The sequence below is a fragment of the Durio zibethinus genome, chromosome 18 (assembly GCF_047325235.1).
Source record: "Durio zibethinus cultivar Kanyao isolate XHJ-2024 chromosome 18, ASM4732523v1, whole genome shotgun sequence".
NCBI classification, from domain to species: Eukaryota; Viridiplantae; Streptophyta; class Magnoliopsida; order Malvales; family Malvaceae; genus Durio; species Durio zibethinus.
The window spans coordinates 9,785,746-9,804,126 of record NC_143179.1 but is presented as its reverse complement, the minus strand read 5'-3'; the positions used below and the strand labels follow the sequence as shown (position 1 = coordinate 9,804,126).

Sequence of the window (18,381 nt, the reverse complement as noted above, 5' to 3'; positions counted from 1 at the left end):
TATGTTAAGTGATTTTCATATTTCAATTTTATTATTATTTAGGCATATTGAATGTTTGAAATTAATTTTAAGAAATGCAAAAATAATAAATTATATTAATTTATCAATAAATAATAATAATAATAAATAAACCATATTAGTTACGTTATTTTTTTCATTGCTTTTTCTCCATCATCATTGTTCCAAGAACTGAAGTTTCATTATTGTTAGTAGATAGACATATACATTGTAAGTCAATATGGATAGTTCATTTGATTGGTAAAAATTATATCATATAAAGCATATATAACATAAAAGTGTATTGTCTTTTGTTGAATTTAATTGAAAACAACACATTAAAAGTAAAAATATTTTTTTAAATAGTATTTTAACTATCAATGGTGTCAGTTGCCTATTCGATAATTGGTTAAGCTCATTCTTTTTTATGAAAAGGTATTAAATTTGAGTCATGTCGATAATTATTTATTAAGATCATTTCAAATATACGATATGCAATCACTTATTTTAAGTTATAAAGTGCGATACATCTTATCTTGATTTAGGTAACTGAACAACTTATCTATTCTATAATTTTTTCTTATAAAAAAAATCAGATTTTTGTAATTATATAAAAAAATTGCAAGTAATTTATGTTGAAAATATATTTATACATGAAATATTATTGCAAAGTACTATTTTAACATTAACATTGGTACAACACTAAATTTGCATAGGAATATTTAACTTGTTAATTCATGCGTTTACTTTTATTAAAAAAAAAAATCGAATCATTTAAAAAATAAAACTAAAAAATATATGTTAAGCTGATTCTAAGATTTTTCAGATGGTCCTTATCACATAAGGTGCTAGTATACTATGTTTGAAAATATATTTTTTAATTTTTTATGGGAAGTCATTGCTGGCGTAAAAAATAATTAACAGTCGTTTTTTCGATTCTTTAATAGCTTTGGACCATGGGCATTAAGCGATCCCATGCGACAAAACATTTGTAATGGCAGACTTAAATTGAGTAATTTAAAATATGATATATAATATAATATAAATTTAACATAAAAATAATATTATTTAAAATTTTAATAATAATTATATGTATTTAATAAAAATAAAAATTATATTTTATATTATAATTTATAATATAAAATTTATATATAAAATATGATATAAATATAAATATTTAATATTTTATTTAATTTAAATATACAAATCGTCAAATTTAGACAAATGCATATACATGTTTTTAGCATATGACTCAAACTAAGTGAATCTCTTGCTACTAGTATGTGACAAGATGTCTCCTTTCTAGTTTTCTTCGTCCACGACGAGTTCATCATGTAAAAGTTAAACGACCTTCTGACCACTGTTCAGGCCAGCCTGCCTGCCTGCCCATGACATTTCTACAGATATAGAAGAATTACAACCTATGCAAGTTGACTTAGACCCATCTCATTGTTTTTTTTCCTACAAACAACCAGACAAAGCATGGGGAGCTCCATAATGCCAGTTGACTTTAGAACCAAATGGATTTTGTTTATTGGTGGAATTTAGTTCTATCTAATGTACAATGGTCAGTAAGTCAATCACGGTTGTTTTGATCTTCTTCATCATATTGGTACTGTTGGTGATTCATTGGGAACCAATGCCACTATCAATGGTTAAGACATTGTTGATTAAGACACCAGAGAAATCTTTTAGATAAATTCAATCGTGCAAGCAAATCCATTAGCAAAGAATAGAAGAGGAAGGAAGTACCGTTTGCTGGCCCCCAAAAAAAGGAAAGCCAGCAATAAGAAACAATATTGGATGAAAAATTATGGGGTTTTGAGAAGAGATATGATGCACAAAGCATCAGAAATGGCAAGACATAGGTGTGTGTGTGTGTGTGTATATATATATATACACACACACACATCAACCTAATATTTGAAAGGAGAAGGAAATTTTGAGAACCATGAACAATATTTGAGTGGCAAATTTACGTAAGTATACATATATATATGCAAACATAAGTTTTAGGATCTTTTGTTATTGGTGAATTATTATCAATTAAAACACAAAAGTGCATATTTAGTAATAATATGTATAAATTTTAAGAATTAATAAAAAAATTATAGCAAAGCATCATATTTTTGGTTGAAAAGAACTATAGTGTTATTATTAATATTAATAATTAGCATATGGTAGGGTATATTTTACTAGTATACAACTATATTGCATATAAAATAAAATTACAAAATGCTAATATATTTTTTGCATAATGAATTGGATAGAGTTGTGTTGGGTTAGAATTGGACAATATGTTGAAAAGAAATCTTTAGCCCAAAATTTGATTAGATCCAGACCCAACCTAGCCCAAAGTTGAATAAAATGGTTAAAGGGATAATCTAAACATAATATAATGTTATGGCATGAAAAAAATATAAAAAAAATAAAAATAACATAATTTAAATTTATAAAAAATTTATATATAAATTTAATAAATTCAAAAACATATATTCAATATTTTATGTAGATACAAATTATATTATATAATTTTTATGTAAAATAAATATAAATATATAATTTATTTCATAAAATAAAAAACAAATAAATTATTTAATCTAGTAAAATATATTATATTTAATAATTTAAGATAAATAACTACATATTATACATTTAAAATCATCTCAATAAATAATCACTTACATAACTTAAATCAAAATTTTTTTATCAAAAAAATAAATTTTAATTAATTAAATCAATCATTTATTAATAATATATAAATTATTTAATATTTTACACCAACTAAATATTTCGATTAACATTTTTCCCTTCCCTTCCTCTTTCGAAAAAGGAAAAAATCATTCCCTATCTCGTATCCACGTAAAAATATTGAATGTATGTTTTTGAGATTTGAAAAAACCCTCCACAAAACCGTAAAGTTTCCGTGAGATTTGAAAAAGTTTTATCCACCGTGGCGCCTTCGGGGCCGCAAGCCTCTCCCGCAGAAAGCCGTCTCCGTCGTCAACTCCAGGGGCGAGCAGAGTAATTCAAAGAGATCATTCTAGAAAGAAACCCAAGGTCGATTATGCATTTCGGCAACAGAATTGGTTCATCGGGCTACTACTATTCATGATGGCGATGGTATTCTTCGGTCTTGCTCTCTTCCTCTTCATCAATTTAGATTATGATCAAGGTTCTCCTTCCTCCGCCTCCGCCACCACCTCCTCCCAAAACGTCGAGATTACTTATGGGACGGTTCTAAAGCCAATGCACGAGAAAACAAAATTTAGGCTGCATTCACAAGATGTACCGTGCGGTTCTGGCAGTGGACAGCAATCTGTCACCGGTTTTCCAAATGTAGATGACTCCAACAGCTACTGGGTACTCTCTCTAGCTGTCTTCTTCGACGCTGATCTTACGAAGTAGTTTAGGAAAGTTGAATTTTAGTGGCATAATGGTAAAAAAAAGCCGTCTAACAAAATTTAGTGGTCATTTAAGCTCATAATATTTTATTACAATCAATCGAACCCTAATTTTTTTATTTCAAGTCAATTATACTCTTAATATTTATTTTCATTCAATCGAATCCTTGAATCCTTATAAATCTATTTTCACTAAATTAAATTCTCAATTTCAACAGAAATAGTTTACCATTTTTAATCTGAAAAGGGCTCGATTGATAAAAATAAATGTTTAAGGGTATAATTGATTGTAAACAAATATTAAATACTTGAATAATTATTGAATTTTAATTCAAGGACCTTTTTGCCCTTTCGTCAATTTTATTTTGCAGATGTTTTTATTATTGTTGTCGTTGTATTTTTTTTTTAACTACATTCTGCAACCTAACTCTTTGTTGATGGTTAATGTAGTGGACAAATGAACTTTTCCAAGTTAATAGTAAACATTTTTGTTTGCTTCAATCACAAATTAACACTGTGATATAATATTGTTGTGTCCTTCACTTAGAATTCGCATCCATATGCTTCAAGAAAATGAAATTCTTCTTTTGTTTTGGCTATTGGTATGTATGTGCCTTTGTTTCTACATTTCTTTTCTCAATGGAGTTTGAAATAATTTTGGAAAGTTGAATTCAAGTTTGGTGAATCTTGTATTTTTTACTACTTTTTGCGGTCAAATTCTCATTTAATGGTGTTGTAAGAGTATGTTTCTTCATCCAATTGAATTTGGGACTATGCTTTGCAGGTTGTTAGGCCTCCACCTGATACATCTGCTAAGCTAGGAGACAGCATCCCTAATGGGGCAATTATTAGGTTACAACACGAGCACTAGAAAATGGCTGCATAGCCACTTGCACGCATCCCCAATATCAGGAAAACTAGAGGTTAGTATTTTTCACATGTTTTAATGGCCGGTTATAGCTTGAATTCTCAAATTTTTTTCAATTTTTAAGCTAATGTTCATGGATGTTAGAAGACCGTGATGCTTTCTTTTCTAAATCTGTTAACGGATAAAATATAGATTTTGAAAGTAGAGCCCATGCTTTCTCTTCTTTGCATTCAGACTTACTGATAATGTTTTATTATCCTTATGTTGAGTGTAGGTTAGCTGCTTTGGTGGAGAATCAGAATCGGATACCGGTGATTATTGGAGGTGAAGCCTAAATTGTCATGTTGTCAAATTTATGTTTATCTTTCTTGGTTTTCTGTTTTGCTGGTGCTTCATTATTGGACAATCCTCTTCAGACTCATTATTGAGGGAAGTGGGAAGACTTGGAAGCAAGATCAAAGGATCCGGTTTCAGCATGTTGGCACTGGTGGCTACCTGCATGGTCATGACAAGAAATACACCAGAATAGCTGGTGGACAGCAAGAGGTAAGAATGGAAATATTTCTGAATATTAATATGATATTAAGCATGAAATAGTCAATACAGATGCCTTGCTATGTCTATGATTAAATCACAAGTAATTCATCTTTTTGCTCTTCTTTCAACTAAATTCAATTCTGGAAATATATTTGTCTTAAGCATATTATACAATATTTGATTTTTCCTAGCTCATCATTGTGTGTGATCGCTTACTTTGATTGCTTTCTAACATAACTCTCTGGTTAAAATACTGTTAATAGTGCACTCAGTTGGCCTTTATATTTGCTTCTGAAATTTTACTGGCCTTCGTTACGTGTTACTTACTATGTTAAACCGTTTCCACATATATGTGTAGGTTTGTGGTGTTCGAGAAAAGCGTGCCGATACTATATGGTTGGCTCCAGATGGAGTGTGTCTCCCCATTACTGGAAGCAAGTAGCATATATATATATATATATATATGTTTAACAGATCACTACTTTGTAAAAGCAGGTGCATGGGTTTTGGATATGTAGGTGGCTAGTGCCTGTTTCTTTGGTAGCTATAGCCATTTACCAAATCAAGTAGTATATTTGAAGAGCAGGAGTAGAGAGCATAGGTGGGAATCCCGCACGATATCAAGGTATCGATTGCCCTATGGCAGAATTCGCCGGCCATCGTTTGGACTGAAATTCTAGTTTCTATGGCTTGCTTCCATAGATTGTGGCATGCATCAATTGGTTTTAAGCTGTGGGCTTTGTATGATTGCCCTGTTCTCGGTCATATAATACCAATTCAATTAAGAGAATATATAAAAAAATTAATAAAATTATGGGCACGTATATTTATTTTAAAATAATCACTCATATAAAAAAATATTATGACAAAAAGGTCAAAAAAAGCCCTTGAACCAGAATTTAATAATCATCAAAATCTTTTTTTTGTTTTTGCAATCAATTAAACTCTTAAACATTTATTTTTGTATTAAATTTTTTGTTTGAAGATTTTTTTTTTATACTGATGCCAAAAATTATCCATCAATTCCTTCTTTTTTTTTTTTGTCAAAACCCATTTTTTTCTCACCATACAATATCCAATTCCAGGCAATTTTACATGAAAACATCATGTTCTCTTTTATTTTTCACTTTCACAGGCCCACGCACATACATTGCATTCTACGTTTTGGGCCAAATGAATTACCTTTTTTAAGGAAAAAGGAAAATTGGTCCTAAGAATATAAAACTCGTCCCCATCCCATGTGTACAGAGTCTCGCTTTTATAAAGTTTGTGGTGTAAATATGAAATGAATATAAAAATGTTCCATGGTTTTAAGATATATTGCTTGGTTAAGGATCTATCTCGGTGGTGGCAACATACTGTTTTTTTAAAAATGTGTGCATATCTCACTAATAATGGAGTTGACATGTGGCCCTCTTGAGATAAGGGTATCTTGATCTTTCCTCTTTATTTTCAGCTTTTTTTTTTTTAATATAATGCAAAAGAGAATATAATAAATGAGGTGTAGGGATGTCCATCTTATTTCTTTCAAAGGAATAATAGAATTGTTCAGGAAAAAAAAATAATAATAGAATTGTTCGGGAAAAAATAAAGAAACAAAGAGATTTGTGACTAATAAATGAGGGATGGTCCATAAACAATAATAATAATAATGAGGGATAAAAGTCGTCCCGGTTAAAATGAATATTTGGGCTGATAATGTGGCCCACAAAGGAGGCATCTCAAAGGACAGTTGGACTGTTATTTTTTCAGGCCACAAACCAAACGTGACCCCAATTGCTAAGTCACTTTGTTTTAATCATTTTCTTTTGGTGGAAAATGACCCCATTGACCTTTTCTCTTTCCTATCTTCAGCCTTTATCAGATTCAAGGTCATGTCCATGTGATATTTCTTGGTAGGAAAATATATACCATGAATTCCAACTAATTATAGGCTACCAAACTTGTTCATTTGGGTCTTATAATTGAACATCAAAACTTCTTTCTGATGATTTAAATCTAAAACACCAAAACAGAGAATCCTGGAATCAAATTTTGAGTACTAAAATGTGCCATAAATTTAGGCTTAAAAATTGGGTACCATGGGTCCCCAACACATATGTCATACTCAGGTAGTTTCATTATTCTTTGAAATCTTGGATGGCCCAACTTGATTATGAACCAGTGACCATACTTGGGTAAGTGACACACAAAGAAGAAAAAACTTGCTGTCCTATTTAATGCCATAGCCCCGTTAGAGACCGGACCCTCTCCATTCCCAAGTATGAAAATCTGCATCATTGGGATGCTCATGTTTGTCATGTAGATGATCATGATACATTGTCTTTAACCAAATGAGAGCTTTATATCCACTTTCCAGTAAGAAACTCAAAAAGTAAGGCTTTTAACTAAATGATTTGATTAAAGATGAAAAGACATCGATTAAATTCTTGGTCATGATTGGTAATGGTGCACTGCTCTGCTTGTTACTTGCTTGGTTAATTAAGATTTGGGAGGTTGATGCACCATGGCTGAAACGTTCTGAACCTTTTCCAAGCATTGGGTGGCCTGCATTTGGCAATGAAGTATGCAGTATCTAAGTCGTTTTACCTTACAAATGCAACTCTATCAATGGCCACCGTCTTCTATAGCTCTCATTGACAAACCATAAGGATACAATTAGACCAAATTATGGTTGATTTCCCATTATAATTGGATTAAACAACTGTGATTTGAAAAGATATGGTTGAATTGAAACGCTTTGATTTGGATAATTAGGTTCAAAACCCAAAAACATTGTGAAAGTTTGCAACTTCAAAGTCTGTATTTTTTTTCTTTGAAGTCCTGAGAACACGACCATCTTTTTAATGAGCTTCTGGTATTTGAAGCCAATAAATTGACCATGTGAAGAAAAGGAAAATGAACTCATAAAAAGCAAGAGAAAAAGGACAAAATTGCTCTGCGAATAAATTTATGAACAAAATTGATCACATTTCCATGTAGGATATATACGCCAAAGCCAGACAACAAAACTCAAGTACAAGACAGGAGAATCAGATAACAAGAGTGAGTGAAGTTATAATATAGATAAAGATTTCATTACTACAAGATGGCTATTGTAAATTGTAACATGTAACCCATGATGAACATTTATGGAATAAATACAACTGAAGGGTAGAAAATGCAGATTTTTTTAATTGTAGCCCAACATCTCGGATTCTTCTTCCTTCTGTCCCTATTTACTTGTTAATTTAGATTAGTAGTTAAATAATGTACTATAGCTCAGTAAACAAGGTCAATGCAGCGGATAAATTATAGAATTGTTTAAACTAAAGAAAAAACAGGGTTTAACAAGTCCATGTTCCCTCTACGAATGCATAAGTAGCTAGAAATTCATCTCTGTAAATCCAGAGATTCCAGATGGAAATTGCAATGAATGGTCCTTGTTTCTATGCAGGAGAAAATAACGGACACCTCTGTTCTTAACAGGCGCGTGTGATGAAAAATACACAAAGGGAAAATTAAAGCGTGGGGCCAAGGCTTTGGACAAAAGAGGACCAGCGTTGGGGTTGAAAGTGACTCCTTAATTGCAGGGAGGTAGGGGACCGAGATGGCGAGAACATTAATCTAATTGACAAAATCAACCCTCAGATTTTCCTGTTTTGCATGCCATACCACTGACAAACAACCAATTATCTCCTGGAATAGGTTTCGTCATTCAGATCGTTTATGACTTGATGGTAAATCACTATTCAGATCCCGAAAGTGATTTTTTTTTTTTTAACTGTCATTAATAAATGCCAGCAGAGGTCATTCAGACCCTAGCAGATCGATCACACACGGATGAATTTGAAGTTTTGAACTCAGCCAAAAGAAACAAGTTCCACAAAGCTTATGATAGGACAGTGGAGTATTGACATTGGCTAATATCATACATTGACAAATGCTACAAAAACAAAAAGCACAACGTGGCTGTAAAAAGAAGACCAACTGCTGACTTTCTTCTTCATTCTCCATGCTTGCAAATTGCAATAGTTAATCCACTTTTGGTCAAAACGGCAAGCTCTTTGAAGTTGAGCTTGCTGTGAGGGACTTGAAATTTTCTGATGGAACAAAATCTTGTGGCAAATTGGCCCTATTGACAATTCTCCTCATATTGTTCTGCAAACTCTGTTGGACCAATTGCTGAACAGCTTTTTTCTCCTCGCTCATCATGGCTTCTTCTTCCACCAAGCACTCCTTTCCATTTGGATTTGTTGAAGAGGATGAAGACCCGCAAATAGGAGCAGACACTGCTGCAGTAATATTCCCACCAAAGTTCTCTGAAACTTGCTTCCCTTTGTCTACTCTCAAGACCTCCAAAATTCTAGAAGCTCGCTTCTGTGCTAACGTACTACCCAAAAGTGTTAGTTCAAGCAATGACGAAACAACGCCTGCTTCAATCATGACCTGTCTGTCTCCATATGCTTTATGTGCCACCACCATTAGAATGTATGATGCCTTCTCCTGGCACCCTGGCGAGTCCGTCCAATTCAACACATCAACCAAAATTGGGAATGCATCTGGGGCAATACTAATGCCTTTTCTACCTTCTGGAGTGGATACTACATTGCTCAAAATTGAAAGAATTCTTTCACTAACTTCCATGTCTCCCAAGGAATTCAGCAGAAGGGGTATCAAATCAGCTTCCAAAATGAAGGAAATGTTTGATGGGGAGATGGATAGATTATAAAGAGCTCGAAGGGCATCCTGCCTTGCTTGAGACCTGCTTCTTCTGTCCAAAATCTTGAGAGTTTTTACCAAGAAAGGGATAGCCCCTGAAGATCCAATGATAGGCTTATTGGAATCCAAGGCGCTCAAGCCAAGGAAATTTGCTACTATGGCATCTGAAACTGCCTGGCTTGGTGCATCTGGGGATTCAATAAGCTTTAGCATCTTATGCACAGCCCCAGCTTTAGCAATGGCTGATTTGTTCCTGCAAAAGGGTTTTACAAAGAATTAATGAAATTAAATTCTAAGTAATAAAACTAATATATTTCATGATAAAAAACAAAAGCTATGCCCAGGAAATGTCATGAAGGAATATGAGGAAATGAATAGGATTAAAGACAACCCGGAACTGTTTCAAGAAAATAACAGGACCTGGAAGCATGGAAAATGACTTGTCGATGCAAATTCCCTTAATCATTTCAGACATTTTTAGTTTCTCTTAAACAAAAAAACCCAACATTGGCAAGAAACACGTCCAAGAAAAAACATAATAAAGCAACAAAACATAGCAACAACAATAATTCTACATTAAGGTTAAAAGCATAAAAACATAAATAGCAACATTAGGAAAGAACTTGTCATTTAACTCACGCGTCATTTCCGATTCCTAGATTAAGCAAAGCATAGAGAGCAGCGATCTGTGAATCAGAATCTTCATAATCAAGCATTGCAACCAATGGCGGAATCGTTCCGAGCATAGCCAAAGTCACTCTGGCTTCCGGGTCTTCTTTAGTAAGCAACCTTACTCTACTCGCAGCTTTTCTCTTCTGTTCTTCTTCTTCCACTTGCAATTCCTTACCCACGCGCTTTAACTCCTCCAAAGTTTCCACTTTCTTCTTAGTCTCAGCCTCAGTTTCCACTTCCGCTAAGTTAAAGAGATCCGCTAGCTTCTCTGACTTGCCACTGTCGTTGGGTTTTTTCACTACTTTGTCTGTTTTTTTTGGTTCGTTGGACTCTTTTAAGACCGTCTTTATCGTGACGGTGTCGTTGGGCACTTCTTCCATGAGCAGGAGGCGGTGACAAGAACTGGAGCCGCAGCTTACTGCGTCGAAGATTTTTCTTCGGAATGCGGCGGCGGAGAAAGCTTGCCATAGTCTGAAGTGGTTGCCGGTAGTGGTGGCAGTGGTGGAAGGGCGGTCGAGGACTATCGATCCGACGCCGTTTGGATGACAGTTAGCCATTCTTTTGTGAAAAAAAAAAATCAAACTTTTACAGTTGGAAAAGAAAAAAGAAAGTAGCTTTGAGAGCAGTGGAATTAGAGAGAAAGAAGAGCTCTGTTTTATTTATTTATTTACTAATAATTTATTCACTTTTTTCAAAGCTCAAAGATAGAGAGAAAAGGAAGAGTGTATAAATACGGTAACGAATGACGGCAACGCCATCGCTGCTGTCCTCCCATCCGTGCCGTCCAGCTGACCAAAGAAGCTTCCTGTGGGATCACTTTAAGGAAGGAGGGACCCACTACTGGGGTCAAACAGACAACCTACTTGGGCTCCACTTTAATGTGGTGCTTTGGTTCCCATTCCCACATTTTGTAGAGAATAGGTTCACCCTCAAGCCTTGTTTTATGTTGGCCATCTCAACAACAGTCAGTTTCTTTTGTTGGTAGGCAAAACGGGATCAAATTCCAAGCCATAAACAACAAACTGCGGAGGACTTTTCCCAGCAAATCGTGAGCTTGATGGAAGAAGACATACAATTTGATCTGTAATTTGGGTTGTGCAAGATTGGGTTTCCTGTTGCCATTTGAAGATGCAGGGCCAATCCAGTGAATGAGCTCAAAATAACAATTGTAAAGTAATTAAACATGGCGAATAATACGTAGTACGCTGCTGTGGCCTGATCTGGAGAAGTCATCGAAATGAAACCAGGACCAGAGCACCAATAATTGTAGAAGAAGCCTAACAGAGCCAAATTGTTTTGATTGACAGTCAGTTCAAGCGGGCTACTGCTTTCCAAGAGGACTCAAAATAAAATTTCTCTGATAATGCCCTCATTATGATCCACGTTGTATACGGTAAACAACAGTTTTCTTTACATAATTGGAATATTGGAAGAGAAACCTTGCCATTGAAGGTTTTAAGAACACAGTTTTCATGTAAAAGTCAAGTAGCAGTTCAAACAAAATATCTGAACTCATTTTATCAAATTAAACCTGGAGATGACTAAAGTGAAGTGAACACTAATCATTTGCAACCATAACATCTAGTGATGAACTGCTTTCCAATTTCTTAATGCATAATTTATCTTGGGGAGGAAGGTCCTTTGCTGATGGTGAAGAATCAGCATCAACAATGATGGAGTCTTCCTCCTTGAAATCTCCTCTCAAGACTCCCATTGCAATTTCATTCTCTACTAATTGCTGTATCACCCTCTTAACTGGCCTTGCTCCAAAGTTAGGGTCAAAGCCTAGTGTCCCCAGAAGTTCAACAGCTTCCGTTGTGTAGTGCAGATTAATTTTCTTCTGTCTAAGTCTCTCTTTTAACCGCATCATCTGGAAAGATAGAACCATAAATCAGATTCTTATGAGAATAAAAACTATCATGAACTATTCTTATGCAAATCTCTTAAGTGATAAGAACATCTATCTCAAGTCAATAACTTTAAACAGCGGTAAAAGCAATGATAATTCATTGAAAATATCTATCTCAAGCAAATAACTTTCAAACAGCGGTAAAAGCAATGATAATTCATTGATATTACTTCCTCTCTCTTAAAAATTATGGCAAGGAAAACTTTTGCTCTAGCAATTTCTACAAAGAGCAGTTAGAGCTAAAACCAAGCCTTCAATTTGACCTGAAGATGAAAATCTACAAACTTATGAACTAGGACATGAGGCATGAGAATCCTCCTGCAGGGATAATCACTGTGCAATGGACATTACATACTTTCTTTGAAAGAAATGTGCAGAACCTAAAATAAAGATTATCTAGTAATGTTCAATATTTCCTATTCCAATGCTTACAATAGTACTACATCAAAGTTTACTACTAATATTTTATCCTTAGAAGATTCCTCATTAAGAAAACATTAGAAAAAAGAGAATATCAAACACCAAGAAAAGGTATGATGCAAAGATTAATCACCTGTATCTCAACTATTTTGCTAATTTCTTTGGAGTCAAGAGGCTGGAAAACAATATACTCATCAATCCGGTTCATGAATTCTGGGCGGAAAGTCTGTCTGGCCAACTCAACAACCTGTTTTTTCATCACATTGTAAACAGCATCCTTGCTTTCATGTGTACTTTGGAGAGTTTCCAAAATGTAGTGAGAACCGATATTTGAAGTCATTATTACCACACAATTCGTAAAACTAACAGTCCTTCCCTGAGAATCAGTTATCCTTCCATCGTCCAACAACTGTAGCAAAATATTGAATACATCATGATGAGCTTTCTCAATTTCATCGAAGAGAACTACAGAATAGGGCCTTCGACGAACAACTTCAGTGAGTTGTCCACCCTCTTCATAACCAACATAGCCTGGTGGGGCCCCAACCAAGCGAGAGACTGCATGCTTCTCCATATACTCACTCATATCAATTCTGACAAGAGCATTCTCTGTATTAAAGAGGAAACCAGCTAAAGCCTTTGCAAGCTCAGTTTTGCCAACACCAGTGGGGCCCATGAACATGAAACTAGCTATTGGACGATTTGGATCAGACAATCCTGCCCTTGAGCGTCTGATTGCATCAGCTACTGATTTTACAGCAATATCTTGACCAATTACTCTCTTATGCAGCTCCTTTTCCAGCAAGACTAGCTTGTCCCTTTCTGACTGTTGGAGGTTTGATAAAGGTATGCCAGTCCATTTGCTAACAATTTCAGCAATATCAAGATCAGTAACCTCTTCACGGAGCAAGGATTTCCCAGACTTTTGGAACTCAGCAAGATTCTTTTCAGCCTCTTCTAACTGACGTTGAAGGGACATTAAAGTTCCATATTTGAGCTCAGCAGCACGACTTAGGTCATACTCACGCTCAGCAGCTTCCATTTCTTGATTAACTCTATCAATCTATAACCATCAAACAAGGTGAATCAGAGATTAAAAAGAAATATGAGGGCTATTTAACAGTCCAACAATGACTTCAAATGAAAATTACCTCTTCTTTTATTGATCGGATCCTAGTCATGAGAGCCTTCTCATGATCCCACTGTTCAGTTAATTCTTTCTGTTTCTGTTTGAGTGAGTTCAAATCATTTTCCAGCTTGCTTAACCTTTCTTTGGATGCTTTATCAGTGTCATTTTTAAGGGAAAGCTTCTCCATCTCCAACTTCAGAACAGCTCTATCTAGCTCATCCAACTCAGTGGGCTTAGAAGTGATCTCCATCTTAAGCTTTGCAGCAGCTTCATCAACAAGGTCAATGGCTGAAAAGAACAAATTAAATTAGAGTTATAAAGAAGCTCATTTACCCAAAATTTTTAAGGCAGGTAGATAATTAACATAAAATCTAAACATGCAGCAGTAATAAAAGTTCCCTTTTCGCTCGTTACTTTACCTTTGTCAGGCAGAAAACGTTCCGTTATATACCGGTCTGCAAGAACTGCCGCTGAAACAAGAGCACTGTCAGATATTTTAACACCATGATGTAGCTCATAGCGTTCACGCAAGCCTCGAAGTATAGATATTGTATCTTCAACAGATGGTTGACCACAATAGACTTGTTGAAATCTACGCTCAAGTGCAGGATCCTTCTCAATGTATTTCCTGTATTCATTCAACGTAGTAGCTCCTATGCATCGTAGCTCACCCCTTCCCAGCATTGGCTTTAACAAATTCCCAGCATCCATTGCACCACTTGTAGCCCCTAAAAAAATTAGGCATAACTATCTTCAACACATAGTTCGATGCAATATAAACGATAACTTCTTTAGAATTAGAAACCAAACCTTGCTCAAATCAAAATATAAAAACCTATTAAGAAGCTAAGATGCTAAGTTTTAGTAGTGCATTCATCTGCATTGAATTAGTTACAAAATTATTCCATGTAGCACAAATGAATTCTGGAAGGAAAACAATGGTAAATATTCAACAACAAAATTATACATTTAAAGCAATTATGCAAGGCACAAACCTGCACCAACAACTGTGTGAATCTCATCAATGAATAAAATAATCTGCCCATTTGAAGCAGTAACTTCCTTCAGCACAGCTTTCAATCTTTCCTCAAAATCTCCACGAAACTTGGCACCAGCCAGCAAGGAACCCATGTCTAGGGAGATCAACTGAAGAAAACAAGGAAATAATGCCAATTTTATATGAACATTAACCATTGAGGCTGTTCCAACTAGATAGTTACTACTTCAATTAAGACAGGCTCATCACCAGAGTCTATGAATAGCTGATACAAATATAGATCCAGTACACTCTAAGAACCGCCCCTTAAGTTTCATCCTACAACTAAATCTTTATCATCCAAGATTTGCCTCTAAAGTGTCTAAGCACATTCAAAATGTTCGTATCTATTCAAATGGATAACTTTTTTGTTTAAATCAATACCTTTCGATTCAATAATGGTTCTGGAACGTCTCCCCGTATAATCCTTTGAGCCAATCTGCAATATAATTAGAAAATTTTCATTATAAAAACGATTATGCACAAAGTTTTCATGCACACCCATATAACTAAGTAATAAATATGACTCAAAGGAAATTTACAAATTTTTGCTTATTAGCACTGGCATATAAGAACAGGGACTAAATTATTTATTCCTATGCCTTCTCTGTTAAGTACATTATTTGTGGACAGGTGGTGCAAAACAAAAAAAGTAGAATCCAGAAAATGAACTATTTGACAGCTGGATATCCACATTTTGTTTGCAAGGGGCCTCATGCTCAAGGTTGAAGCCACTACTTTAAAGTCCAATGAAATCAAGAATTATTAAATGCAGATATTCTGTCAGCAATACTAAATCGAAGCCAAAGATGGAAAAGAGCAAATCACCAAACAAGTCCTAACCATGGAGCAAAACTTTCAACTTGACATAATTTCCAAAAGAACCCAAAATACTTGAAAAACATACCCTTCAGCAATTGCTGTTTTCCCAACACCAGGCTCACCAATTATAACAGGGTTATTTTTTGTCCGCCTTGATAAGATCTGGATACACCGCCTTATTTCATCATCACGGCCAATAACAGGATCAAGTTTGCCACGCCTAGCAAGCTCAGTCAAGTCATTCCCATATTTGTCAAGTGCCTCATATTTTCCTTCAGGATCTACATGCATTAAGAAAGTAACATTTAAGAATATGTAGCCCAAGGACATAGTATGATAAGTGAATAAAATTAAGCTGAGTTGGCAAACCAGATATGTTTCAGTTTCACCAATGTCCCAATTAAACATATATGTTCAATTTACTTAAATAAAGCCTGACTAAGTTTATACTTTTCATTCTTTCAACTGGAAGCTCTAAACTGATCCATCATAGCATTTGATTTAACCATATTTGTGAGAACTACTATGCAATTTTCCATTATACAGAATTAGTTTTTTAGTTGCAGGTAATTTTTGCTATAAGATGATACCATAATCCAAAACAAACATATGGCAGGCTTAAAATCATACTTTGATCAGTTACACGCTGATTCCCACGAACAGCTTTAATGGCATCCTTCAAAGCCTGCTCACTGAGCTGGAGGTTCTTGAATAACTGCTGGCCAAACCTCTTATCCGACAGAAATGCGAGGACAAAATGTTCCACGGAAACAAAATTATCTCCCATTTCTTTCTTATGCTTTCGAGAATTGTCTAAAAGGGAGCTAAGATTTGATCCCATTACAGGGTTACTTGTGTCCATCACCTGCCACAAGAAAATAAATGCTTCTATATCACACAAATCATATACAAAGAATAAATCATAAAAACAAACTCATGAACAAATCATAAATCATTAAAATACATACTTTAGGCTGCTTTGATATAAACTCATCCGTAGCCTGCAGGACCGAGGTGTTGTTAAGCCCTGCTTTTGTAAAGATTCTTCTAGCTAACCCATCCTTTTGTTCTAGAAGGGCTTTCATTAAGTGTTCGGTTTCCACCATTTGCTGCTTGCTATCCCTTGCCGCTTGAACAGCTCCAACAAGGCCATCCCAGGCCATGTCAGTGTAATCTGTTTGATTGATCTGATGTCAAAATATCCAAGAACACAATGAGAGTTAACATAAACATAAGAATGGTAAAAACGCTACAATAAAATTTGACCGAATTTCATCAAAATTTGGGATCTAAACAAAATGTTTAAAAAAATTGAATCCAAATGCCTTCCTTAGCTAAAGTTTTCTAAAATTAAAAATACAAACCAAAAAGTTCATAGCAGTGTTGTGTAAAATACTAAAATTTATGTATTCTTACAAAATACACAAAAACTATATCTCACAATCGATGTTGACATAAAAACATAAAATATATATTTTAATTTTGTTAAATAATAATAATTATTAAAATTTCAAGTCGTATCATTTTTTATTATATTTTCGTATTGTATTACATCGCCCTGTTATATTTTAAATTAGCAGGTCTAATCTCAAGGTAAATAAAAGCGAAAATTAAAACGTTAACATTGATAATTATAAATAAATGAAATATAAACCTGGGCAGGGCTAGTGGCGGACGAGTATCGTGGAGTGGAAGAGTGGATGCTGCGAATGATAGAGAAGACGCCGCCATTGCTCTCTGCTACTCCGTAGAAATTTGGAGAAAGATAAGGTGAAATAAGGGAATTACGCAAAGAATAAGCAATGGCGGAGATGGCACGAGCCCGAGAAAGGCAAGGAGTTGATACTTTCGATGCTTTAATAGCTGAGAAAGCGGACCTAGTTAGCCTTCTTGAGGCCATATTGACGACAGAGCGAGAGAGAATTAAAGTTTTGTTTGGGGTTTATTCTTTGCTTTGGTTTCTGGGTTTATGAATTAAAACAGAGCGGGGTTTAAGAGGAAATTTCAAGTGAAGAAGCAAAGAGAAGGTCGTAGAAGAGTTCGGGACCTTCGCGCGTGCCGAGGGTGTGTGTGTGTGGTTTTTTTTTTTTTTGAGGTTAAGGCTTTGTTTGGTTAAAATTTTTTTGGTTGTTCTAAAGCTCGATTTTGCAGGAAGGTTTACGTCAGCTCCACGCCTCCACGCTTGCCTGTTCTGGGTTTGGAAGCCTGTCCACGCGGGTTTTTTTTTTTTTTTTGGTATATATTTGATAAAGAAGAGTAATTTAATGAGTATATGAATTTTATATAATTTTAATTAATCATATGATATTAGATTATTTAAAAAAATTTTGTATATTTATTTTTAAAAATTTGTAACATTTTTGTATATTTACTTTTAAAGATTTATAAATTTTTATATTTGTTCATTAGTAATGTGATATTATATTGTTCACTGGTTTGATTTTTGACTGTTAAATATAAAATTGTTTCTCCTCTCAACAGACACGTAGTTATGATTTTTGTAACAAGAAGTAATGAAATTTGATATTATATTTTCCATAATGTTTTTTTTTTGCCAAAATATTTTACTTACTGTTTTAATTCAGTTTTTTTTTTTTCACAAATGTTTTTAATTCAGTATATTATCTGATTTTTTATACTAAAAAACTTTTGTACACAATGAGCGATGCTGAATAACTTACTAAAATTAATGGATTGTATATGTGTTTTGTCCGTTGACCATGTTTAATTGTAAGAGTAATAATGATTTAAATCAGTAGAAGTTGATTTGTATTTTTATATTGCATAATATTATTAATTTTTAAAATTTAATGTAAATTTAAAATAATATTTTATATTTAATTTGAATTAAATTTTATTAATTTGATTCGGTTTGATTTGTTGATT

General features: G+C 34.2%; 2 protein-coding genes and 1 pseudogene across 3 annotated transcripts; 1 reads left to right on the top strand and 2 right to left on the bottom strand.

Moving 5' to 3' along the window:
* The first annotated feature begins 2,793 nt into the window (after positions 1-2,793).
* Positions 2,794-5,781, top strand: LOC111300911 (stromal cell-derived factor 2-like protein; annotated as a pseudogene). The gene is made up of 5 exons (XR_016329509.1): positions 2,794-3,360; positions 4,186-4,324; positions 4,544-4,593; positions 4,686-4,815; positions 5,165-5,781. The product of XR_016329509.1 is annotated as a stromal cell-derived factor 2-like protein (transcript).
* Positions 5,782-8,629: 2,848 nt separating this feature from the next.
* Positions 8,630-11,107, bottom strand: LOC111299403 (U-box domain-containing protein 38-like). Its single transcript, XM_089747408.1, has 3 exons — positions 10,914-11,107; positions 10,147-10,737; positions 8,630-9,760 (listed from the first exon to the last, which is right to left on the bottom strand). Exons 1-3 carry the CDS (start codon positions 10,952-10,954, stop codon positions 8,836-8,838), a joined length of 1,557 nt encoding a protein of 518 aa, XP_089603534.1. The 5' UTR covers positions 10,955-11,107; the 3' UTR covers positions 8,630-8,835.
* Positions 11,108-11,531: 424 nt separating this feature from the next.
* Positions 11,532-17,458, bottom strand: CLPB4 (casein lytic proteinase B4). The gene is made up of 10 exons (XM_022894577.2): positions 17,150-17,458; positions 16,464-16,682; positions 16,126-16,360; positions 15,581-15,776; positions 15,058-15,112; positions 14,633-14,783; positions 14,057-14,365; positions 13,660-13,925; positions 12,642-13,571; positions 11,532-12,049 (listed from the first exon to the last, which is right to left on the bottom strand). Exons 1-10 carry the CDS (start codon positions 17,393-17,395, stop codon positions 11,738-11,740), a joined length of 2,919 nt encoding a protein of 972 aa, XP_022750312.2. The 5' UTR covers positions 17,396-17,458; the 3' UTR covers positions 11,532-11,737.
* Positions 17,459-18,381: the final 923 nt, after the last annotated feature.